Raw genomic sequence first — 27,050 nt, forward strand, 5'->3', positions numbered from 1 at the left:
ATGCTCGGTGAGATTCAGATTTCAGGGTTTTTTGAAACTAAAACCAAAAAACTTGATATCACAGGTATCTTGAGCTATCTGTGGTGGTGAAAAGACCCTCCTGCTACTCTTGAAGTTGTGTGAAGAAGCTGAACTCAAAGGTTTCTCTAGAATAATAGTACTCATTCTGACACATGTTATCCAGCTTTAGAGAGCTATTATCTGGAATAAATGTTAGGGGCTTGAAGCTTTTAGTCACACGAGAGATGTAAAGAAGGCTCAAGCTTATGCATCTTGATTGTGCTTAACTTACACGAAAGGACAGAACAGGGACCCTCCTGGACCTCTCCTTTTGGCGATACAGCTCCCATCTTTCTACCGCCCTGCGCGAGGGATACAGGAGGAGGGCGGTAAACCCCGGCTGTCGGGGGTTATCGCGACAGGAAGGAAACCTCCGGCCCGGCAAGGTCCGCAGCCGCCGGGCGGGGCCGGGGCGGGTCCTCCCGCCGCCGGGGGCGCCCTTGGGCGTGGGCGGAGAGCCCGGGCCCACGCAGCGGCGGGACGGGAGGAGCCGCAGGGCCCGCAGGGAGCGGCTGAGGCGGCGGCTCCTCCTCTCCAGCCATGGGTGAGCGGTGGCTGCGGCGCCCGGGGCGCAGGGCCGGGCTGCACGGCGGGAAGAGGGGTGTGGGGGCGCCGGGGTCGGCGAGAAGACGGCCGGCGGCGGCGGCCGCCGCCCCTCAGCCGCCCGGGGTTGACGGCTGCGAGCTGCGTTGCGGCGGCGCCCGCAGAGGCAGATGATGTCCGCTGCGGCGGGAGCGGGGTTGGGGACGGCCGGCGGCCCCGGGGGGGCGGCGGCGGGGCGGTCTCCGGCCCCGCAGTCTGTCAGCCGGTGCGAGGGCGCGGGTGCGTCTGTCTCCCTCTTTCCTTCCCTCCCTCTTTCCTTCCCTGTCGCTGGGAGCTGCGGCCGGCGCCCATGGATACCGGGTGGTGTGCCGGGGCACCGTGCTTCGCAAGGCTGCGGGGTTTATGCTGGCGCGCACGCTTTAGCGGGGGAAAATACTTGTTTTCTGCTCGTTGGCGGGTGACCCAGGGAGACCTTGTGCAGCCTGTAGCCGTGGCGGCTACACGTTTGGGTGTTTTTTTCCCCTCCCCGCAAATACTGTTTGCAGTAAGGGTTTGGCTGCTCATCTAAACTGGGAGAGGAATGTTGTCTCTTGGGCCGAGCCTTGCTAGTCAGACTGGTGAGGCTGGCGACATCAGTGCCACCTGCAAATAGTCCCTTTGGGGACCGCTGCTTTGAGGGGAGGAGAGACCCTTCGTAGCTCATTTTGCTCCATATATGTGCAGTGTTTCCCTGAGCAGCAGTTACTGGAAAACATGCCATGTGAAATTCTAAATCTCGATTTTTTTTTTTTTTTAAAGAAAGAGGTGAAGAAAAATAGCTATTTGCAGGTAGACCATGCTTTAAGACAGATAAAAAATGTGTTTCTGCCTCAGAAGGACCAGGCAAGAGGGCTGATAATTAAAAGGACAGTAGATGTGGAAGTCTGTCTGTGGGGAGGATCAGCTCCAAAAGTCAAAATGAGGTCACCTGAAAAAGGAATTTGTAAGATGCCTTTGAGAAAATAGACTGAGTATGTAGCGAAGGAGAGCTATCCACCTGAAGTCTGAATCGAACAAGGCTTTTTCTACAACAACGTTCATATTTAATACTGCCAATAGCAAAGCTAATAAAAAAGCAGAAAGTCTGACATGGGCTTTCCCAACTCAAACACTCCGGTTGTTGCAAGCCTCCACCTGTTCCGGTTAGGGGTACTGATGCTGCTCTGGGTAGGGTTGGTTCAGTCCCCGGCAGCTGAGCGGGCAGGAAGAAGAGACAAACTAGGGAGCTGTGACTGCTAACTGGGTAAATTTTTGCCAGAGCACTGTCACTAATTGTCTGCTGTGCCTTCTAACATCTTTTAGTGTTTTCTGTTGAAGTAAATTGAGTAAGGCTATCTCAGGTGCATCATCTCAGTATTTTTTTTTTCCTATAAAGCTGAGATAGGTTAGGTTGTATGGTAATACAGTAATTTAATATTTGACAGGCAGTTAGGAGTACAGAAAATTAGGAGTTTTCTAAGCCTCTCAGATCTAATATCTAAATACGTAAAGCTGTGGTATGCAAGAAATGAGACAAGTAATTTCACTGCTGTTTGAAGAACCGAGAAAGTATCCATCTGTTACAATGATTCGTGGTTTTTTGTTGCATTTTTTTTTGTTTGTTTTAATGTATACAGTTTTTAGGCTTTCTGATGTGCAAAGAGGAAAGGTCATACACCAATACTCAAATTTGCAGAGAAAGAGGCTCACATTTTTTTCTCAGACACAAATCTGTACAGATATTTTGTCATCTGTATCTCAAGGTCTTAAAAAAGATGATCTGTGTTCTACCTTTGTTTGTTTTTTACTTCATTTGTTAGATTTAATTGCAGAAAGCAGTAAATCATCAACTTTTTTTGCTTCTTTCCAAGTTACTTTGATCATGGTGAATAAACAGAGGGTTGTTTTGCCTCTGTTTCAGTTTGGCAAAATAGAGGGTGGCCTGAATGTTTGAACTGTTTCATTACAAATGAAAATAAACTAAGAATCTCCTGAACACTCTGGTTTCAGTAGCAGGAGGTCTAAGAAGAGGAACCTTGCCCATTCTGTCAGATTAAGATGATTTTTAAAAGCTACGTGTTTTTTTACTGGTGGGATTTAATCCCCAAATGTATTTTTGTAGTGTACGGTTTGTAAAGTTTACCAAAAACATTTTTAAGTTAAAGCAAATCCTTTAGTTCTTAAGCCTTCCTTTGTAGAAAATATTCTGTAGCTGTATGAGAAACTGAAATTTCAATATGCAATATGTAACATTTTCCTGAAACTGCTCCAGGTTTTCTGGCTGAGGCTATGTACATCCTAAGAAGAAAAGCATCTGTTTATGTCACTGTGAAATTAAGCCTACAGCAGAAAGTGATTACATATAAGAAGTACGACGTCTGTTTCTGTAGGTAGACTATAGTGCACCAAATAGGTACTTAGGTTAATAGGAATGCTGCTTTGATATCATGGTAAGGGCGCTGATTGCTGTTATGCATCGGAGCTTTTGAGTCCAGCGTTGATGGCCTGTGTTAATTTGCAGTTACTGACTGCTTCTGAGATGCACTGCGGCAACACAGAACCTGAGAACTGACATTTCCGGCCTCGTTTTTTCATTCACCTATTAAAACAACGTAAGAACTGTAAGGGTGTTTATTGGAGTGGATGCTTTTCTATAATGTGGTGGTTTATAGCACTTACTAAATTATTCCTTTGAGTTTTATCTAGATTAAGATAAGTTTTTCTTTGAACAAGGTGGCCATGAAGCATTTTATTAGTTTGTGTTCCTTCTGAAACTTGAACCATAACTTTTTTTTTCTTTATTGTCTTAGCTGTAAAGGACCCTACAGCTGTTGAAAGAGCAAATTTACTGAACATGGCTAAATTGAGCATCAAAGGACTCATTGAATCAGCTTTGAGCTTTGGCCGCACTCTGGATTCTGACTACCCACCTTTGCAGCAGTTCTTTGTTGTCATGGAGCACTGCCTGAAGCATGGCCTTAAAGGTGTGGTAACTGCTCTAGCTGCATATTTCTCATCCCAAACATGCCATCTTTCTTCCTTTCTTTCTTGAACGAGATAAAATCAAAGGGTTGCTTTAAGAAGTGAAGAAAATACGTAAACTGTCACCTTTTATAATTAATAGTGTCATTGTTAATACTTCACAACATGTATTTTGCCAAACATACATTTGCCAACTTGTTTTAATACCATTTGTTGTAAGTGGTCCAGGGCTTACCGCAACTGCATGTGTGTATGTAGCTTATATTTTTAGCTACTCATCCTTTTGATATTATTTTGTTCTAGCACAGCCATTTTATGTTCACAGCAAAGTAATTCATAAGGTGGCTTTGGATACTGGTGAGCTGACCAGTGTTGAAGTTACCTGGGAGTCTAGGCTCAGCAGTTAATGCTTTCATTACACCAGCTATTTTGAAGGAATCTATTCCAGTAATTTAAATTAATTCAGTTATTTAATTTTTCTTTTCCTAGTAAGAAAATCCTTTCTAAGTTACAATAAAACCATCTGGGGCCCTCTGGAACTTGTGGAGAAATTATATCCAGAAGCTGAGGAAATAGCAGCGAGTGTCAGAGACTTGCCTGGCCTTAAGTAAGTTTTACTGGTAAAATACAGCAAGAAAATACAGGACCTGATCGAGAATCTACAGATGTCTTGTGGTTTCATTTGGCATTAATCAAGCCTTTGAACAGCTAGCATATGATATTGGGGGAGAGCACAGGTGAATTTTGCTAGCTTTTCTCATTCTGCACGAACCAGCTTAAAAAGTAGGATTTTTATGTTCAAAAATGTGGACAAAAATGGTGCAAAAAGGAACAGATTGTATATCAAACAGTCTGCAGTCTCGAACTGCAGCAAATGTGTTTCTTTATATAGCAAAGGCTGTATAAAAACGAAAGGTACCGTACTGAAGAGGAAAGTATTAGGCAGCTTTTCAGACTCTTGTGTGTAGGATCCTTCTCAAATGTAAATTTATGCTGTTAACTACAATCTCCTCCCACTCCTGTGCACTCTTCTTTTGTATTTAGCTTTATAATTGGCCATACATTAAATTCCCAAAGGGTTTGGTTACATTGTGACTGGTATATGGCAGCAGAAGGATTATAATTCATAGCGTTAGACCTTATCTACAGCACATAGGTATATAAATTATTATTTACTCTTTTATTAGGTCAGATGAAATAATAGCCTTTGCCAAGTGTGTTATGCTCTTCCTATCCTGATATAGCGTGTGGGTTTGGGTTTGTTTGTTTGTTTGTTTTTCATTTATGTGCTTACCACTTCGTAAATGTGCAAGCACCATAAGAGGAGGATCTAAAGGTCTAGGTTTAATTTGTTGGATATTAATGCTCGCCAGTTACATACACTTTCATCATTTTTGAATTGTATTTCTAACATACCACTGAATTTGTAAAGAAGTATGAGTTAAGGCTAGAATTTAGTATGTGTTGTGTAGTCCCAGAGAATAGGATTGGGAAGGCAGGCTTGTGTGATGTGTTGTAATGGGCATTTGGTTACTTTTCTCACAATTCCTCTGAAGACTTTATAAGCAAGTTGCAGAAAGGAGTCTGAATTTTTTTTGCAGATATTTTTACTTCAGCTAGTAACAGGACTTTCAAAATTATCTTTACAGGCACTGTCAGGTTAAGAAGAAGGTACTTACAAGAAAACAGCACCACTCTTAAAAATTCCTTCCGTGTTGCTAAGCATGCACTGTGTGAGAACGAAGCTCGTTAAACTACAACAGTGTGTAGAAAGTTGTGTGTTTTCACTCTGAGCAAAACAGTTAATTTTGCTGTCAGGCTCTTGTGCTTTCTCTGTTACTGTTCTTTCCAGGATCTGCTCCAAAGCCCAGCTGAGTGGATGAAAATTTTTCTGATACTATCCCAAATCTTGGAGTCAAAACCTAGCCATTATGGCTTTCCAGACTACATTTGCTCAACTAATCATTTAAAATACCCTTTCAGAAATACCAATTGCTCTACCAATAGACTGATAAGATGTTTAAGACAGTGAATTAATTGATATGTTGTTGATTTGGGACTGTTTGTCTTCATGCCTTTTTTTTTTTTAAGAACACCACTGGGCCGTGCCCGGGCCTGGTTACGGTTAGCACTAATGCAGAAGAAAATGGCCGATTATCTTCGCTGTTTAATCATTCAGAGAGATCTTCTCAGGTAAACAATTAAGTAGACTTTTTAAATAACTTATTTTTAGAGGTTTAGTTTCCTGAAAGAAATAATTGTTATGCTGTTTGCTACTTTTGAATGTATTTAGTGTAGCAAGCTGTAACTTCTGGCCTGTGGGCTGGTTTCTTCCAGTCCTCAGGGTAGAGGGACGATGCAGTGCTGCCTCATCAAGATTGAGGGCTAGCTGACAGGTGAAGAGATGTTTCCTCCCCATCGTGAAGGTGGGCCTTCTGCAGTGTGCCTGACTGTTCTTTCATAGAGAAGGGTGATGGGAAGGGCGCTCTCTGCATTCCTCTACTGTGCAGAACACGGACTAGGAACCTCTGGAGAGGAGATGAATTCAGCCCTTCCATATGCATGGTTTCCTACTGAGCTACCATTGCGCGGAGGGCTATTGCTTTGAACCTTCCTTTCACAGTTCTAAAACTGGCATTGCTGTCTTCTAGTATAGCTTTTCCTTTCTGATGGGGTAGTTGAAACAAAGGGGAAAAAAAAACTTGTCATCTTAATTTCTGTTCTATAGCCTATATATATTTTTAAGACTTTTCTTGTATGCCTAGGTAATGCTGGTATGTCAGGATGACATTGGTATTCAACAGCTATGGACTTTTCCATTGAAAGCACTGTTTGTTTCATGGAGTCTAATATTTTATTTAAAAAATGCAAGAAGGAGGAAGTAAATGTTGGCATTCTGTTGTTTCGTGGAGTGTTTTTCTTTCAAAAGCCCTTTTAGCATTTCAGCTCGTTCTATTTCTCCTCTTTGACCCATTTAATCTCTTACTTGGCTTCTTTAATTTCAAGCATGTGTTCATTAAAGTCCAGACCTTTTTTCACACACGATAAATTTTTTACCATTTTTCTTTTGCGTTCTTTAGTGTCTCTTAACAACATTAGAATTGTCTGACTCAGTGTAGCCAAACATCCGTCTGTTGTTGTATCCTATTCAACAGTGGCTGATAGGAAGTGTATAGGGAAGAGCCTTTTTTTTTTCTTTTTTTTTTTTTTTTTTTCTTTTTAAGGCAAAATAAATCTTGTCCCACAAATTTCCCAGCCCTCCTGCAGCTTGTGGCTCATATTTCTGGAGCCAAAGGTAGTGCCTTTGTTTTTTAATAGCCTCTGAGACAAACCGTGCATTTTCAATTTTTAAATATTTATGAGGTGAAAGTATGGGCAGACCCAGTTCATCTTTAAGGATGTTGGAGTAAGGCTAAAATAGGAGAAACAATTCAGAGTTAGATGTCACTTATTAATGTATTGCATATGAATATATGGAATATAGCAATAAGACGCAATTTTCTTCTTTAACAGTGAATTTTATGAGTATCATGCACTAATGATGGAAGAAGAAGGAGCGGTTATTGTTGGGCTATTAGTTGGATTAAATGTGATAGATGCTAACCTGTGTGTGAAGGGAGAAGACCTAGATTCACAAGTAAGTCAATACAGGTAAAGTAATGTACGTGCAATCCGTAAGATTTTTACGTACAGTGAATTTTGTTACTATGGAATTATGACCTGTTAGCAATCTTACTGGAGACTGTTTAGGGCGTGATCCAGTTTCTGGATCAGTGGGGGCTGTTGCATTAACCTCAGTATCAGCTGGGTCAGACCTTTAGGTGGTGATAATTGTCAGAGTGCAATGGTAAAGTTTTATGCTTCATCATCAGATGGATGCAACTGTAGCAATGCAGAGTTCTTTCCATCTTAATTGCGTAACTCGTCCTTTTCCTTTGCGGGAGAAGTATTAGTTCTGTGATCAGTTTATCCCCTTCGGTTCATTTATTGTAGTTCTGGAGCATAATAGGAATCACAGTGTGATTCTGTGATCGGTTTATCCCATTAGGTTCATTTATTGTTGTTCTGGAACATAATAGGAATGTTTCAAGGGCCTGAAACAAGAACTTGCTTCGCATAGCGTAATAAAAGACCTTATGAGAAGGTGACTGCTTTCAATCTGCAAAACAAGACTTAGAATTCTTCCTCCCTTGCCAAGTGCTTTGACTTTGAACTCTGATCTTTTCCAAGAAGATCTTGATGGATTCTTTTTAAAGGCAGATGCACAAGCATTTAAGAATAAATGTAGGGTGTGTTCAGTCCTGATTGTTTTTTCCCAGCTTCTTTGTAGGAAAAATCGTAATAGTTTAAGTGATTATTACTGTGTTTCAGCATATATTTCATTAAGAAGCAATTTCTATGGCAAAGTTACAGATAATTGGGTGTGTTGAACTGGGTGCTGTTGAATCGTAGGGTTAACTTGACTTTGATTGTTCATTCTAGTTACTATCTAATGTTTTAGGAGCTGATCTTGTGTACCAGAAGACGTAACACTGAAAGGCCTGTAATTATAGAGAACTTATCAACATGCTGCTCTTAGTATTGAGAATTCTGTATGTGTATTAAAAATCACAAAATCTATTGCTAGCTACCCGTTTATCTAGGTCACTTGGCTTTGCTGTATGAGGGGAGATAAAACTTGATTTGAGAAGGTAGTAGTGGCTGTCCAGATGTGATTTTAGAGTAATTCTGTTTGTGAAGAATAGTATAAATAAGGCATCTTCTCAGAGAAAACAGAAGCAGGAAGTTGTATTGAGCAGCAAGAGAAGCTTCTGAAGAATGATGGAAGTCGCATCTGGGAGCATAGTTTTGGTACGTTAGAAGAATGCTATTCAGTGATGAATTGTGTGTATGCACACATGGCGAATTAAAACAAAGTAACTTTCGTCGAGGTAACATTTTATTTTTTTATAAAGATAGTATTTTGCTTTAATAAGCAGAATATGTTTTTAAAAAAGCTTTTGGAGAAGAGGCTTTTTAAAGAAGATATGGAAAGAGTAAGTAGAAGACCGTCATAGGAAGCTGCCAGGAGAGCACCGTATAAACAAGGGAAATGTTAGACTTAGCAAGTTACTTGTATTCAAAAGCTGAAGGGAGCTCAAGAAGGAAGCAATGCATCAGAGAAATTGAAGTACTTTTGTGAAGAGGCTGCTAGAGACGAAAAAGGAGGTTTTGGTAAAGCAAATGTGGTTAACTACTTTTATTAGAGGTTTGTGAATAGAGTAGGAAACAGAACTCCTAGTAATGTTACTTGTAATATATATGATTAAATTACAATTGAATAGCAAATAAATTAATTAGATTCAGCTTTAGCAAATCTTAAAAAATGAATGCAGTTGAGTTGGCACACTTGGGATTCGGCAAGTGTGGAGAGGTAGTATTACTTGGCAAAGAATATTGAAAAGGAGATGTGCTGTGGTAGGAAGTCATATGAAACACTACAGACGAATTATCAAAAGTCTGTGCAATCGGTGATAGGGTTGAGTTGTATGTGATAATTCTCCAAATCAAAGTCTTCCTGTAAGTTCTTGGCTAAGCTCAGTCAGAGGTAAGAAGTCATCTTTTCTTTGGGATTTGGTACATGGCACATTTGTTAATTTTCTTTGAAGGTAACACAATTCTTAACAAATACGTGAGAGTATACTTAAAAAAAAATCTTGTTTAAAATGTTATGGTTCAGTTTTTTGAGCTTCTGGCTGAAACTGGACCAATCTTAAAAAAGCTGATGTAACTGAGGTTTTAGTAATTATGTAGATACAAGACTGTGAATATCAACAGCAGATATTTGTATGATGAAACTGTGTACATTTGCTTTTTTCTAGGTTGGGGTGATTGATTTCTCTATGTATTTAAAGAGTGATGATGACATTGGGGGTAAGGAAAGGTATGTCTTCGCCAAATACCTCCAGATTTTGCATGTTAACAAAGCATCGGCACCCCGTTCTTTGTAGAAATAAGTCAGGTTCCCTAAAGATGAAGTTTTCCCATCTCACTGTCTTGAGAAAATTGGCATGCTACATTGTTCTGTATTACCAGTTAGCTGGAAGAATATTTGCACTCTGAGGCAAGCCTCAGCAACATCACCTACTTTCCTTCACCTGATGGACAGTATTGGAGGATTGCAAGGTGGCAATGAAAAGGAACCTGCTAACTTTAAGTCCTCAGCTTGGGTTTTAGTCAGTGTTTCTAAGAATCAGAGTTATGGCAAAGTAAATAAACATCCTTTTTCTTTTGAGACTGTATATGTTCATATGTTTCATGTAGAGAAATTGTTTGCAGTTTGCAGGTAGGTTTTTTAGTCTCTCTCTGGTGTCATAACATGTAAGTTATTGACTTCATGATTGTGGGATGAAGTTGCTTCCTTTCTTTTTAAGAAGCAAAATTAAGATGGACATTTCCATATCATAGATAGATATGTATATTATAAGTACACAGTTCACTACATCGTTTTGTTAAAGCTAATTTTACTATGTGCTTGCTTTAGAAATGTACAGATTGCAGCGATTTTGGACCAAAAGAATTATGTTGAAGAACTAAACAGACAACTGAAGTAAGTATTGAAGTGTGCATGTCAGTCCAGGCTTACAGGCAAAACACCTCTGATTCCTTTTATACCACAGCTTTGTGAGAGAGAACTTCAGAGAAAGAGGTGCAAGTTCCTCCTGTTTAGACTGAGGATGTAGTGAAGTTGGAAAGGATACACTCTTCTGGAGAGACTTGGGAAGTCTCAATTTTCGTGCTTTTGTTTTTGACAGTCAGAACCTTTATTCTTCAAAGAAATTAAAAAGAGCAGGCCAAAACTCATCAAGGTTCTTATGATTCATAACTTCACAGGAATGAAAAGCTTTATCTGGATTTTAACTGCATTCTATTTAACTTTTCAAAAAGTATTATTGAGTGTTGTGAGTGAATCCACATGGTTTTATTTCATTGTCTTTCATAATATTTTAGTTTGTAGCCTTAATGCCTAGGACCAAAACTGAATAGGCTCATTGCTTGCTGGAAACTGCTTACACGTTGTAGGTTGTGGTTCCTGTAGAAACAGTTTTCAGGAAAGCTGCCTTTCCCCCTTATTTGCTGGATGGAGCAAACATAGTCCATCATATTACTGTACAGATAGAGGAAGAGTGATTGTAATTCTCTGAGGAGTATTGTACAAAATTAACAGTGCAACGGGCTAAAAAAGAAAAACAAACCGACCCAACCTCCCCCCAACAACAAACCCACAAAGAACTTCTGTGGAATCTGTAGTATAGCTGATCTTATTGATCCCTTTCTGAAATGTAGTCAGAATGTAATGTAAATGTAACACTGGTAATCTTGATCATTATTTGCTATATGGCTCCTGTTGGGGTAAAGATGTTCTGATTTGAAATTGTGTCAGTCACTGAGCAGAAATTTTCGGCAGGACAGAATAACTGAGTGTGTCAAATACGAGCAAAATGAAAGTAAGTTCAGAGGAGTTAGTTCAGTAAGTGAGGAGAAAGGAACTACCACAGTTAAGAATAGCGGTGTTTGTGTGATGGTAGCTGTTAATACTTAGGTGAGCCCTTGTATATTATGTTCTTGTACACTGGTTTATGCATGGAATTACTTGCAAACCAGTAGTTCAGCAACTCGCCTATTTTATTTCAGATCAGCTGTTCCTTTCCACACATCCTAAAATGCATTAATCTCCTCTACCTTGCCATTCTTAATGAAGTGGTAACTTTTGAGGACACCTTAGTAGAAGTACGTGGAAAAAGAAATGGTGTTACCAAATAGGGGTTTTTTCCTCCTTGTGTGTGAAGTGCAGCGTAAAAAAATGTGCAATCAGAAATAAGCAATCAGGTAATAGAGGAGGCCTGAATGTGGTTTGATATGATAAAAAACCACAGAGAAATAAAAGGGAATAAAATTCTGATTTATAAATGAAGTCAAGAAGCATCAAGAAAGAGATAGCCTGAGGATAAATCTCAAAAAAAAAAAAAAAAAAAGTGGAGAAGCAAATAATTTTTTATAAGAAATGGGTTTTGGAGGAAAAGAACCTGGAGAATGGTTTTGTTATATGGGGGGCAAAAAAACCCCAAGAAGATTGTAAACCGTCTCTTAAGGGAACTCATTAAACGTTCGGTACAATATAGTTGTGAGGATAAAGGAAAGGGGAGAACACATGTAAAGTCACACCCAGCCAGGAGTCTAAGTGACAGGGGTGGCATTGGGAGTTGGAAAGAACTGTATAAATGCTCAACAAAGGAGACTAATTTTCATATATTTAGGAAAACCTCAGATAATGGGAGCGGACCTTTGAGCACTTAACCATTAATCGTTGTACGTTGCATTAAAGCTTTTGAGTTTGGTTGAATGACTTTTGCTGTAATTTTGAATAATGTTTTTTCTTTTTCTCTTTCAGTAGCACAGTTAGCAGTCTACATGCAAGAGTTGATTCACTAGAGAAATCAAACACTAAATTGATCGAAGAGGTAATATTTTTTTAGCAATGTCTAATAGATATTATTTACTCTCAAACACTTTTTCTAAATATACTTACATTATTTTGATCTACATAAGTTCTGTGTAATATGTTCAGATATCTTTATTTTGGCTTGAAGAAAAGGAGCAGTAAGTAGCTGCAGGGATTTGAAATCAGCTTGCCTATGTAGCCTGCAGCATCAGTAAATGAATTTTGTAGAACATTGCAATTTCCCACTTTGGACAAAACCAGAAGAGAAGCCTTTCTTAATGCCAGCTGTCAGTCTGATTTTGTGCAGATGACTAGTCCATAATGGATGACACCAGTTGCTACAAAGAGGGAGAGAGTAGTTCACCAAGCAATTTTTGTTACCATTCTCGGCTTCAGCCAAAGGATTGTTTCTTGCTTATTTACCATATGCTTATATACGGTTTTTAGACTAGTGTAGCTCTGGTTTTGTATTTAGATCCTATATTTTCAGGTATCTTTGATGCTTGACTAGATTTGAATATATTTAGCTTTGTAAGAGACCGCAGAATTTTTTTGAATCTGAGCTGCTTGAGACATATTTAATGAAGTGGAAAATTGAAATGTCTAAATTCAGCTGTTGAGGGGATAGCTAGCTCACTCTGGGTATTAATCTATCCAGATAAAAAGAAAACATTTTTTCTGGGTGTTAATTCTTGGACTATTCTGCTTTCTTTACAACTCTTCAGTCCAGCTGTCCACCTATTTTGATCAGCTTGCTTGTAATTCTGACATTAAGGTATATACTGTAGGGCCCAATTAGAATGTTTTTTCTTTTATAAATATGTTTTCTTTTCATCTGGAAGAAGTTTTCTTATGTAAATTGCTCCATATGATACATTAAGATGTACAAAAAAGAACAAAACTTGATATATTTGAATCCAAATGGAAAGAAAAAAATTAGAATGAGGAAAGGGAATTCAGAGTCTTTAAACCATAATGTAGCAATTCAAAGAAAACATATTCTTTACCAAACATGAAATAATGAAGTATCTTGAATACGCATGCCGTTGTGTGATGAAAGTGATTCATTACTAAAACCAGCAGCTTTGTTTTCTTTAAAAACATTAAACCTCTGTTTGGTAGACTGCGAGAATAGGGCAGGGAATGTCTTGATCTTGCATTCATTAGAACTTTTCTTCTTTATTTCCACTCACAAAAGTGGTCATACTGGGGTATTTTGTTCCCTCTCTTTTTTTTATTTTCCAGTTAGCGATAGCCAAAAACAATATAATTAAACTACAGGAAGAAAACCATCAATTAAGGAGTGAAAATACTCTTATTTTAATGAAAACACAGCATCATCTAGAGGTACGTTAGCTTTACCATATTTAATGTAGTAACGTCGTGTGGTTTGTTGCCATTCGAGTGTTCTTACATCGCAACTTGAAGTAATCAGTAGCTGGGCCAAATCTAAAACAACTTTTATTAGGGGAAGGACCTGTTAGGTCTGGGAAACTTGATAATGGCATAAATAGATCAAAATTATAGGACAGTAGGTTGTTTAATAAATATTTGCAAATTTTGTAGCATTTTTCCTTGTATTCTTTTTATTTTTCTTCCCTTCTTCCTTTTTTCTTTAAACTGTAAGCTATATCTAAGAGCATTTAAGGCAATATTATCTGAAAATCTGGTCAAAATAGTGTATGTTTTAATTGGCAAACTGTCTATTCTGATCTGTCTCATTATATGGAATGTCATCTGGAGTAATTGTGTATACAGTTGCTGAGCTTTTTTTTTTTAAGCTATGATTTGTAGCTCCTTATGTAACTTCTTGTATGTGTGTTACAGGATGATTGGTAAAAGCACAGGTTAAGCAAATGGTTGGATTGCTCAGTCCTGAAGCAGTTGTGTATTTGAGTGACTTACTGAAGGAGGACTGTACTGCAGTACAGATGTTTATTTTTCTAGATTTACTCAATTCTCATTCTAAAACAGATGACTGTGTAGCAGAAACGGCTCTTTTCATGTTTGTACTGTGCTTGGAGAATGTATTTTTAAGCTTTCCTGCCCCCCACAAGTGTTAAATTTATGCTGTTAATTGCTAAACTTGCGATGAAGAAAGATAGATTCTCGATATCTTTGTAGACAACTAAAGTGGATGTTGAAGCAGAACTTCAGACATATAAACACTCCAGGCAAGGTTTAGATGAAATGTACAATGAAGCACGTAGACAGCTTCGAGAAGAATCACAACTGCGACAAGTAAGTGTTCTTTTCTAGGGTTACACAGCACTTGTAGAAAGATTATGCTTGAGAAGAGTCAGTGTGTAAATATTTCTAGTTTTGCTTTGGCTGAGCTTAGATGCTTGCTGCTTTTAATCGCCTTTTCTCTTAACTGCCTGTAATAAAAAGGTTTTTTTAACGGAGCAATCAGTACATCAATCTTTCTGTATCGATGTTACTAAAGCATAGTAAAGAAAATACATTTTCTTTGAGAAATTATTAGGTTAAGTTGCTAGCAATAATGTATGCTCTGTATGTATGCTAAATCTTTCTCATGAATATAGAAATCCTTTGATTCTGTTTTTGTAATTAACACGTAGGCAACTCTGTGCAACACTGGCAGGGTAATTTCTTACGTGAGTTGTCTTCTCCGGAAGTGACGACTATCGGTCACTAAGTACGCGAGAGCGTAATGCTTGTGCAGTGGATAATTTGCAGAGTTAAAGAGGGGCAGAATTTCTGAGGTGGTGAAATAGGTGGTGCTGCAACTTTGTTAAGAGTTAGCTTTTTACCTTTTTCAAAACAGAGATGAATGTTGCATAATTGTTTAAATATTCTGTGTCGCATTGTGTTTGTGTTTTATAGGATATGGAGAATGAGCTAGTGGTTCAAGTTAGTATGAAACATGAGATAGAACTTGCCATGAAGTTGCTGGAGAAGGACATCCATGAGAAGCAGGATACCCTCATAGGCCTTCGACAGCAGCTTGATGAAGTTAAAGCAATTAACATGGAGATGTACCAAAAGCTGCAGGTAAAGGAACAATCTGCTGTTAAACTGATGTAACAAATTTGGAGTGAGAGAGCATTACCATTTTGTTTAGTTAAATACTGCTGTTTGTTTCTGCTTCTTGGGTCAGCTTGTCGTTTTGGAATGTTACTGATGAAGCATGATCTCACACAAAGATGCTCTTAAGGCAATCACTTAATGTTAGTGGGTTTATAGAAGAAAAGAGCCTGAGACTTAAGATCATGGCCCAATAACATTCTGTGTGGAATAGCAAGAGTAATAGTGTCTCTAGTGATAACAACACTTTTTGGCCTGCATTGTATAAAAACACAAGAGGCTGTAGGCACATAGTGAGGAGCTAAAGAGGAGATCTGAACTTTCTAAGTAAGGAAAGCCATTTGGAAAACAAGCTTGTATTAAATGGAGAAAGTTAACTACAGATTAGTTGGTTGATTTGTTTGATCTGTTAAAAAATTAAGAAAATCCATAACAATGCAATGCTGTTTTGGCAGAATATCCGAGAGATCCAACATGTGGTTAACAAATGACCAAACACCAGGGAAATTTAGCAGTGAATTATTTATGCATAACATATGTTTGATTTATGGAATAAATTGTCAAAAACAGCACAAGAAACTAGTCAAATTTGTGGCAGAATGAGAGGGAAAAAAATTAGGATGCTGCAGAGAGATGATTGAGGTGATGGACAAAGGATGCTACTTCTCCGCCTGCAACTGCGAGGAAGTTGGACCAGAGGAAATAGAGCTGGAAAGAAAAATAAGAAGAGAATGTTGTTCAGTATGTTAGGATCTGTAGGGTTTAGTTTTTCTTTTAAAGCTGTACTTCTGGGGACTGTGGGTAACGCTGATTTCACTTAATGACATTCATACCCACTTCCTGGGCAGAATAAAACAGTTCAATCATGCCCAGTCTCTGCTGTTTAGGGACCGGTTGATAGCGTTGATCTATATAGCAAAGATAATGCTCTACCTTTTATTTAGATCTTCAAGCTGCGGTTGAAACATGTCTGCAAGTAATCAAAATTGTGAAATGTGTTAGTAAAATTCTTAGAAGATTTTTAGGCGCCTATGGTAGTTTGGTAAGAGTTGGAGAACCGTAGTGATTTCCAGCACTAAGCGTCTTAGTTCTTTATTGGTACGGTTCTAATGGGCTACTTAAAAAGATGATCAGTGAATTTAAGTTGACTTGCAAAATGATTAACTAAGAAAGGAAACTAAAGTGAAAAATGTATACTTACTAAATAGCATCTACACTTGCAAAGTACAAAACTACAAATTAACCACGCATAAAACTTTAAGCACTGTCAGTGACAATTTTAGATGGGAATATTTAAAAATCATCAAAACCTAAAGCCATTTTAACATTTTTCCCTTCAGATATTGAAGAAAAAAACCCCTTGAGGTAACAGTGTAATATATGCCTACTTCAGTTCTAACCTTTTTTGTAACGCAGGTTTCTGAAGATGCCATGAAAGAAAAGAATGAAATAATTGGTCGATTAGAGGATAAGACCAATCAAATTAATGCAACTATGAAACAACTAGAACAAAGGTACAGGCCCATCTTTGTTTTTCTTCATTCATGTCTCCATCCCCTTATATTTTACTGCATTCCTACACAGTTGCCACTGAAATGCAACTTTCAACATAAAAATTTGGAAAGAACATTTCTGAAACTTTTAACTAGTGCTTTACTGTTTGTTTTGGTTTTTTTTCTTTTTAACAAATACACTTACTTTAAATACAAACCTAATCTTTCAGTTTTCTTCCTCCACCATCTTTCTTCTGGTCTTAGGTTTTTGTGCTGAATATCAGAGGTTGTGCTGAATACCAGAAGTTGTTTTCACCTGTTTCAAAATTCTGATTCATTATTACCTCTTTTTTTTTTTCCCCACCTGAATGAAGTGCAATAGAAACCAAAGCATTAATCTTGCTTATACTTAAGCATGTGCTTAATATAAACATTTAATGCCTTCATGGATCACTTCTGTATTTGCTGAAGCTGTTAAAATTGTTGTCCGTTGCTTTGGAAGTACCATTATTTTCAATGATGTAAGAGGTTTTTTACACCAAAAGGTTGAAAAGTGAAAGACTAAAATTCCAGCATATAAATTTACATTATGGTTAGACTGCATGTATTACATAATATTAAAATGTGACTCATATCTTTTAATTTAGTGGCCTATATGCACCATTGATCTTTTTAATTGTAAAATATAACATATCCATAAGCCCTGTCATGTTGGTGTTTGACATGTCTTTTTTTTCATTTAAATCTGATTATGAGAAACATGGTTATGTATTAAAAAAATTAGTGACATGAATATTCTTTTATTGACATCCTTTTTTCCTCTTTTTTCTTTTTCTTTTTATCCTTTATCCCAATTTTTGTTTTTACTATTTTGCTGCCTTCATCTGTCTTTGATTTTTGTCCACTGTATTCATGAAGTGACAAAGATCTGTTAACTCAAACTAGGACTATTGCAATGTCATTCATCAAATGTGCCAGCAGTGAAGCTCAGCACCAGTATAAACTTGTCAAAGATATATCATTCTGAAAGCTCCTCCAGATCTGTTGTGTTTAAATAATTCCTGATAAAATACAACTTAAGAATTTTAAAATTACAAGTTTAAATATAAAGTGGTATTAGAAATCCTGCACTGTAACTGATCATAGCTGGGTTCTATCTTGTTTTCTGAAAGAACATAATTTCTGGTTTCACCTTACCCATCTTAAGGGGGAAAAAAATGTACACTCTTGCACTATTATTAAGCAAATGTAAGCTAGTTTTCTAATGCTGTTTAATCACTTCTTAATTGTTGAAGTTTATTTTCAAAGGTTAGCTATCTTTACTTTGACTGTATATTTTTATGCCATTTGTTTCTAATTAGTCATTTTTTCTATTCTTTATGGTACTAACAGATTTCAAAAGTAGCCCTGAGTTCTCACTAATACTTCCCTTCTCCCCTGCTTATTTCTTTCACTTTTAGGCTGTATTTATCCCAGAAGCGTGCTCTCTACTGGGCTTTTTGGTGGTAACTAGCACTATTTTCTTAAACAGAGTGACAGGAGTTTGGGGGAAGAGAAGTTGAGAGCTGTGTCAGAATGATATATTTAAAAAAGGAGGGTGGTGTCAAGATACACGTTCAGTATGTACAGTGGGAGAATTACAGAGCTTGGGGATAAAACAGCTAAAGCACAATTCCATTTTGCCGATGTGATGAGGGGTAAAATATTTTCACGGAGTTAAAGTGGGTTTGGAGCCTGGACTTGGATGGGGCTCCAGACAGGAAGGACAGTGCGCTCTAGCAAATTTTGTAGCTGTGCCTTCTGCCTGGAACAGCTGCACCATGATAGCTACAGTGGAAGTTGTAGTAATGAATAGGATTTACATTTAGGGCACAGATCCTGAACTTGTCTAACTTGTTTGTCAGCTAAGGTAAGGATCTCGCCCATGGGTGGCTATGTCTACACCGTAATGACATCCTGTGGTTTTGCCCATCCCTCCACCCATCATTAGGCAGGCTTTACAACTCGTATTTCTGCTTTGAGTTGCTGCTTGCCTCCACTGCAGAAATGAGAGTTTTGGCTGCTGACTGCCTTGATGCGCTTCCCAGTGTTTGCTCTGAAGTGTGGGGGGGACGTTGACTGGGAAAAGAATCTTAGGGTCTCTCAGCAGAAGGGGATGTGCGTGTAAAAGTGGGGGCAGGGTGCAATAATATAGAAAGGGTTTCTACTCCATGATTACATATTACCTTATTCCTTGGTTTGGAATCAGAAAGAGCCTTTAACGCGGGCTGACTACCAAAAAATAAAAATAAATAAATACTCCCATCCTCAAAGAAAACCCGAACCAGAAACACTGAATGGAACAACAGGTAGACCATAGCAGTAACGGGAGCGTTAACCATCTTACGGTCATCTATGCAAACAAGTATCTGCCTCAGTATCATCTGAATCGCAAATCCTGCTGCGACCTCGGTCCAGCTCAGCCTTTGTCTGCATTACAGCGGCACAGTTAGCCTTGGTGCTAGTCGGGAGGATGGTGCTGTAGCCTGGGTTAGCTAGCATGTTTCTTGGGTAGCAAGCTCCCTTTCTACCTTGGTTGTGGAAACTACACTGCGATTTGATTTGTGATTTAGGGAGGGTTTTAACTTGCTTTTGATGTTGCTGTCTGGTGTAGCTTCATTCAGCTGCTTCTGCCCAGTGAATTGACCCTGCTTTTTCCCAGTATTTCTCCTTCCCATATGTGTTTTGGCCCGCCGTGCACTACCGTTGCAAATGTGACTGGGAGCGTTCTTAAAACAGCTGGAATAGTTGAATGAGATTGTACACGCTTTATAAGGTAGTTTAATTCTAGCCTTTTTTCACATGTTTACTGGCAGCTTTTGGAAACTCCTGCTGGCGCAATTTCATCAGTAGAAGCACAAACGTAGACATTGCTGACTTAATTTCTTTTTAGCTGACATTGGGAGTTGTGAGTTACTCTGCATTCAGCTAGCTGCGGAGAAGTGAGAAATCAAGCACAGAGAGCGTATCACAGCTTTCTCCCACTGCTGACCTGAGAGGCCCTTGAAACAGTTTTGCTAAACATGACGCAGCAGGTGGGGACATTCAGTGGTATTTTACAGGCTCTTTTAGTCTCCTGCCTTTTTTCAAGACAGGGGTAGCCATGATAATAGCACAAGTTCCATTTTAGTACCTTTACCTTTGTTATATTACATCTACCTTTTTTTGGACTGAAGAGGTGACCAAGCAGAGAGGAACCACAGTGAACTAATGGATTCCAAGGGGGGTGCTAGCTGAAGCAGAAACGAAGAAGAGAAGAAAAGAAAGGTTAAATTAAGAAAACCCAGCCCCTTACTTCTTGATTAATTAGTTTAATTTATTTTGTCTATAGTATGGAGATATTTTAACTAGTGTAAGAATGCATTATTTTTAATACAGATTATTTAAATTAATTTCATAATATGATGTAGTTGAGGTAGTTCTATAAATGTAGTGGGACCTGTCAGGGTGTGTCGTCTTGTATTAGGCTAGTTAAATTTCTTTGCTGTCTGATTGCAGTGCTCTGTATGCGGCCTTATGCCTGGATTATTTTGAGCTGCTTTTGCACAACACATGCTCTGCCCTGTCTTAATGGGTGATTAGTACAAGCCAAGTACTTTTACAGGATTTATTTGAAAAAGGAGAAAAAAAAAAAAAAAAAAGCTTCCAAAGATAACACATGAACATATGCTAAAGAAAAGAAAAAAAAGCATTAAGGTATACGCTTCAATTCTAAAATATGTATCATCATGCTTTGGCATCTGTTATTCATGAGCATAAAATAAAACAGTGATTACTTACAGTGATTACTTTCTTACTGTATGAAAAAACAGGAGCTAGTTCTCTAGGCATTGTATGGATTTCTCGTTTGAGTTTGTGAGTTTCCCCCAAACTTTGTTTTTTATTTAGAAATGTTTCTATTTCCCCATTTTTCTTTTATTTGTCTTCTTCACCCTCTACACCCTAGTTCTAGCTTCAGTTTTACCCAAAGTTGATTTGAATTACACCAGATTGCAGCAAGCAGAGAAGGCTCAAATGGAGGCTGAGGCCGAGGATGAGAAACTTAAACAGGAATATGTGAATAAATCTGAAAGTCTGCAGGAAGAATTCTCCCAGAAGGAGAAACAGCTGTAAGTATATCTTTCCTGTTTGGAAACACATATGGCAGTAACCATTCTGCATTGCAGTATGTCCTGTGTCTTAATACAGGTTGGTTGTTGATAAATGGTTTTGAACAGAATGTAAACACTAGAAATCTTTATGTTAGGTACTGGCAAGGTGGAAGAAAAGATCCCATTCCAAGGAAGTCAAGTTACCTTTTGGTGCCTCTGAAATGGTGTGCTGCTGGAAAGGAGGGAGTAGAACAGCATTATTTTTTGTTAAAAGTGCCAGCTTAATTAATGAGGAAATTATCATAAGTGGGGGAAAATACATAGTAGTGGTGTAGTATTAGTAGTAGTACACACTTTTAACAAAACCCGCAAGTACGCATTAGTATAAACTTAAACAGAAGTGGCTTAAGAATAGTTTAATTGATCAAGCTTATGGATACGGTAGAAGTGGTTTAACTTACCACTGTGCAGGAAGTCAAATATAAAAATTCACTGGAATCATAAATATTAAAAAGTAATATAAAAGCCAACCCTCTACCCTTTCTCCTGTTAAATCCTTCAGTACTGACTTAAAGAAATATGTAATATAAAAAGCTCTCTGTAAGGGCAGGTGTCTTCCCCGTTTGGAAAGATAACAAATAAATTATTTAAGGCAGTGCAAATTGTGGCACAGTAAGGACTGAAGCTTAAAAATTAGTGATTTCCAAACCAATTATTAGCCCACCCTGCCTCTCTTACAACTCTGAATGTTACTAAACTTGTTTAACTGTCGTGACAAATGTTCACTTTACTACCACAGTCATCTTTGCAGATTTTGGCAAAAGAACAGTTCAGACCCCAGCCTTAGAATTCTGCAATTCTGAAACCTCAGGGTCATGTTCACTACTGATCTTTTCCAGCCAGGTGCTGAGGTAGTGTACCAAAATGTAAGTCTTTCCTTTAAACCGGGTTTTGGTTTTAAAACAGGAAAACTAATGTGGATACAGATTTTCCATCAAAAAACCTTGCATGACTACTCTTGGATTTTTTCCTTTTTTATCGTGTTGGCACAGTTTAGATCTAGAAGGTTGAACAGTACGCTTCCATGCTTTGGTTTCTCTGTAACACTCTAAACACCAACTCTTCCATGAAACTGATAGTGAAATTCCAGCTAGATTAGCCCTAATTCCTTACAGTGGACTCCAGTTAAGCTAACAGAATTTAGATCCTTTATGTTGAACCTCTGCTATGCAGGAAGCTCAATAAAAATAGTAATTTAAAGTCCTTCCTCCTTTATTTTCAATTCTGTTAAAAATGCCATAAGTCTTAGCCTAAAATAGAAGATGCACTTCTAAGGGTGTAATATTAAATAACTTTTATGAGCGCCGGAGGTGCATGCAGTCATTGCCTGCATCACCAATGGCAGTGTGTTGGCTGGTTGGTTTGTTTTATTTTAGAAACAAACAATGTAATGTTAAGGGGGAATAGGGGGAATTTTCCTCATGCATGTTTTAAAAATACTTTTGAATTTTGTGGTTAATCTTTTCTTATTTATTTATTACAAAGCTCAGCTCTTCGAAATGATGGCATGTTCCTGGTCCTTTAAATATATCTCTTTTTAAAAGCATTTTCTAAGTGACAGTGTTTTGTTTTATTTATTACACTGATGTCTAAAATATTATAATATTGATACCTTATTTCTGTTTTAGAAAATGTGTAAGTTGATAATTTGTTTATTATGATACTAGTATATTGCACCCAGAAGTAAACTCATTTTTATTTTTTAAAAATGATGCTGTTGTGCACAGTGATGATTTTTTTTTTTTTTCCATATTCTAGGCTTCAGCTGGAAACAGATCTGAAGATAGAAAAAGAATGGCGGCAAACCTTAGAAGATGATCTTCAAAAGGAAAAGGAAACTGTATCTCATCTGAGGATAGAGACCCAAGAAATAATTAATCTTAAAAAAGTAAATTCTGCAGTAAAACTTGACTAGTAATTTAGAAATTGACTGCAAAGTTAATTATGGACCTAGATGTGGTATTTTTAAGAATTTCTGCAAGTAGATAAGAAAGATTAGATTAATGTATTCTCACAAACAGATTAAGAGCAAAAAAATGGGGTTTTTTTACTCTCCATTTAGTCCTTAGATCAGAACTCAATGCTTTGAATAAGGAAAAATGAAATCCGTGTTTTTCTTTCTCCATTGTATTGAAGACTCTGTCTTCTCGTTGTAGGCCAGAAAGTGCTGCAGCTTCTCTCTGACTTGGTATATGTGGCTATATAATGTTGTTGATCTCTGAGATCAGTTGGTTTTACTTTCTTCCTGGAGAGGACTGCAGAAACAAAAATGCTTCATCCTTTGGGGTCTAAGAGTGTTTAATCCTGGGTTGTTGCTTTTTGAGTTGGATTTGGGAATCTTAATAGAGAGTACGCTGGATCATTCATTCAGGTGGCTTTCTCAGTAAGATCAGCTTTGGGTAGTAGCAATTTTCTAGGCAGTAGCAAATACAATTTTGAGAATAATTTGGTTTGTTTTGTTTTTTTGTTTTGAGGAGTTCCTTAAACTTCAGGAAAAGAACAAACGACTGAAAAGGATATGTCAAGACCAAGAAGCTGCTCTCCAAGAACTAGCATCCAAGCTGAGCGAGTAATTTTGTATTCATGATAACGATTATTTTTGTCATATGAACTGGAATTAAGAAAAATAATAGGATGGTGGTCATTTGAATTGGCCTGTATACGACAATATTACCTATCCAGTTATCAAGAAGACATATGTCTAGTTAGGTCAGGTCTGTTTATTTTCCTTTTTGGCTGGTGGGATAGCTGTGAACTTGTGGGTAATTACAGTGCTCTGAACAGAAAACCCTAGTTTAGAAGAGCCTGGGAGCATTAGGAGCTGTTTTGCATGGAAAACGGTTGGCTAGCTTGCGTTTTGTGGCATTCCCAAAGAAGAACCCACGTAGAAGAGAACAGCTCCGGCTCCAGCGGGACAGTGCTTATTTTTTTGTGAGGATGCGTGCTCATGGATTCCTTTCTTTGAAGAGCTGAAGAGTCTCTGGATGACAATCATAGGCCATTGTTGCTAAGTCTGTAGAGGATGTAAGGCATCCCCTTCAGACTATAGTGAGCAATAAGCTTGGAGCACAGCTCTCCTTATTGTTACGTGTCGTTGAAGTTTCATTTATTGATCTCTCTCTTCTAAGGAGTTTTGCCGTGGCTAGTGTGGACTTCCATGCTCTGTAGAATAACTTAGTATGTATGCTGTGGCTCAGTCAGTTCTGAGTGGGTTGGCACTGGATGGCTGTGGAGCAGTTGGTTTCTCCATAATCACATAATGTGGTCTTGTACGAGTCCAGAAACTTAAATTCTGGTTTTGTGCCAGTGCTATGTGCTAGCTTTAGGTATTTGCACAGAGCTGTGCTGGTAAAAATTTCTCTTATCCACATAACCCCAAGCACATTTTTACAGCTGTTCAGAGGATTCTGAGCTCTTTTTGGAGAGAGCTTGTCTTTGTATAGTGCTTAGTGCAGCAGTGTGGTATTGATTGCACCTCCTGAATGCTGCTGTAAGGTAAAATGCTAACTAAAAGTTCAGAGTACTTTGCTTATAATTTTTTAAATACCTACAACTTTTAAAGTTGTTAGACCGTAACTCACGATATAGAAGTTTGAAATAGCATTATCTTATTTTTTTAGGTCAAAGCTGAAAATAGAAGATATAAAAGAAGCGAACAAAGCATTGCAGGTTAGTGGTATTTGGAGGAAGGAGAAACCTTTTTTTGTTTTGTTTTGTTTTTGACTGTTCCCTTTGAAATATTTCGTAAGCATGAGAAGACATGCTTTCCCAACAGCCACTGTTCAGAAGAGACTCACCGTATGACTTGATACGGTGAGAGAGAACCACAGACTCCCTGTAATACTTGGTTGCTTTTGATTTTTCTTGTTTAATGTACAGCTGTGCATTTTGACACTCTTTGCAGTGGTGCACCCTTCTGTATTAAAGTATGTCTGGGACAGAATATATAGCATATAGCCAACTGAGCTTAAACTATGTACTGCTTCTCAGTGTTCGATAAATATTTGATCATCCTATGAATTAAGTAAACTTGTAGCACCAAAGCTGGTAAAATACGATCTGTAATGTTGAGAGGTTTGGAACTTTCTTAAGAGTTATGCAGGGAGTACTTGAGAGCAGAGATTGCTCACACATACTCGATCACGTGGTGTGTCGCCTTGCGTATTATTTCAGTCCAAGTAAAAGTGTGTGAAATGGTTCTGTTGAGCAGACTCCCATTTTTATAAATTGGTTTAGACAGAAGGAAATTAACAGTTCTTGATACTGTCCTGTTTTGGGGGTTTTTTTTTGGCTTCCCTGCATCTTGGGGACTGTTCCTATGTGATGGGCGGGGAAATGGGCTTCAGCACCGAGACTTGGCTACCTTTCTGCTTTTCCCAGCTCAGCCATTGACCACCTTTTACTACCTCGACCATGTTCTCTCTGCACCTGTTCCTTCTCTGTCTTGTCTCAAGGTTTTGCACTGTTTTGGAACAGATGTGTACAGTGTCTTTGTGACATGATACCGGTCTCAGGGCATTAAGCAATTCAGGCAGTAAATGTACTGCTATTGAATTGTGCTGTCCCCTGGAACCCAAAGTTTAACTTCATCAGATACGTAGAGTTATGACCATTTTTTTTCTCCAGGGCCAGGTTTGGTTGAAGGACAAAGAGGCTACACATTGCAAGTTATGTGAAAAGGAATTCTCTCTTTCCAAGAGGAAGGTAAAAATTTTAATGAAACTTCTTCCAACTTGTTTATGTGTATTTTGAGAGAAACATTAATTATCTTCAGATGGGCGACATGAAATGTCAATGCTCAGATGAATGCTTAGTTATCTTTGAGACGTCTTTCTATTTTTTTGATACGTACAGTGCAGCGGGGCCCTAATTTCAGAAGAAATGCTGCCTTTTGGTGAAGTGCCACAAAGGAACATCCTTAAAAATTACTCGGCCTACTTTGTGGAATCATCATCTTCAGTGCTTGTCAGCTCTGGCACTGTTACAGTTTGACACATGTGGAAGTCTTTTTATGGCGTTTTTTTATACAGTACGCTAAGAAATTATGAGTTTATTGTAATTTTAAAGTAAAATACGATGTTAATTTCCATGCTTTATTAATGGGTGCAGGAGTTTTTATTTTACCTTTTTATGTTAAATCTCAGTTAGGTACATGACAAAAACGTCCACTGTCTTGAATATCATTGCTTATAATAAATTTTATATAGCAGAGTGTGTTCTTAATCTAGGGATTGAATGAAATCTGCAAATCCCATATATACGTAGACATAAAGAAAAAGAATAAAAATGTGTACAGGCGTTGACAGACCATCTATCTATCTACTGGGATTTAAGTGAATTAGATAAATTACCTTTTGAAAACTGTTTCCACGCTCAGACCAAAGAAGTGGAAGGAATCACATTTCAGACTGCTCTGTGTTTATTGTTTGTTGGTATCTAATTACCAAGTATTTTCCCATTGTAAATTTAACTTTTTTTTCCTTATTTTCCCCCCTCTTCTCCCCATTATTTAGCATCATTGTAGAAACTGTGGTGAGATCTTCTGTAATGCCTGTTCTGACAATGAACTGCCTCTGCCTTCTTCACCGAAGCCTGTTCGGGTCTGTGATTCCTGCCATGCAATACTTATACAGAGGTGCTCTTCTAATGTGCCATAAGATTATTTTACAAGGTATTTATTTCCTTTTGGTATTTAGCTAATCCTGTAAAACAAACAAACAACTAAAGAATGTACAGCACTATTTCCAGAATTTCAGGTAAGCAGCCTAGAGTCGCATTTTCAAGGTACCATGGTCTGCTTCCTCATGAAACAAATAGAGAAAATGGGACCCAAAGACAGAAAATGCACGTTACAAATACAGATGACAATGTTAGTCTAACAGATGGCTCAGAAGCTCTTTTGGAGGAAGCAGGGCGGTTTATAGAGGCGACTCGGTGTTAACGTGTATTTGATGAGTATCTTAGTCATTACGATGATCTTGAGCAAGATGATACACTTACCTGCTTTTACGGGCTAGTCTGCAACAAGTCCAACCTATTTCTGCTGCAGAATGTGCCTGATACGCGGTTGTGACGTAGTTTTAAATTTAAGCTAGTTTTAAATTGTATTTTAAAAAAGTAATGCAATTCATGCAGTGTTTTGATAAGTTAGTGCCAAATACTGTATTTGTTTACTTCCTCTCAATTACCAAGATTTGATACATCCGAGAATATTGCACTGACATCTCTATTCTT

At 38.1% G+C, this 27,050-nt stretch overlaps 1 protein-coding gene across 1 annotated transcript; it reads left to right on the top strand.

Annotated features, from left to right (window-relative positions):
* Positions 1-26,473, top strand: RUFY2 (RUN and FYVE domain containing 2; the record flags this gene model as incomplete). The annotated part of the gene is made up of 20 exons (XM_082001953.1): positions 1-64; positions 300-886; positions 1,402-1,585; positions 3,432-3,605; positions 4,093-4,210; positions 5,695-5,796; positions 7,117-7,240; positions 9,465-9,526; positions 10,127-10,192; positions 12,035-12,104; positions 13,331-13,432; positions 14,210-14,326; positions 14,933-15,100; positions 16,550-16,647; positions 20,655-20,774; positions 22,575-22,704; positions 23,291-23,385; positions 24,437-24,485; positions 25,443-25,520; positions 26,330-26,473. 20 exons carry the CDS (start codon positions 1-3, stop codon positions 26,471-26,473), a joined length of 2,652 nt encoding a protein of 883 aa, XP_081858079.1.
* Between the last annotated feature and the right edge of the window lie 577 nt (positions 26,474-27,050).

The sequence above is a fragment of the Phaethon aethereus genome, assembly GCF_964289735.1.
Source record: "Phaethon aethereus genome assembly, chromosome: 7".
In the NCBI taxonomy this organism is placed as follows: domain Eukaryota; kingdom Metazoa; phylum Chordata; class Aves; order Phaethontiformes; family Phaethontidae; genus Phaethon; species Phaethon aethereus.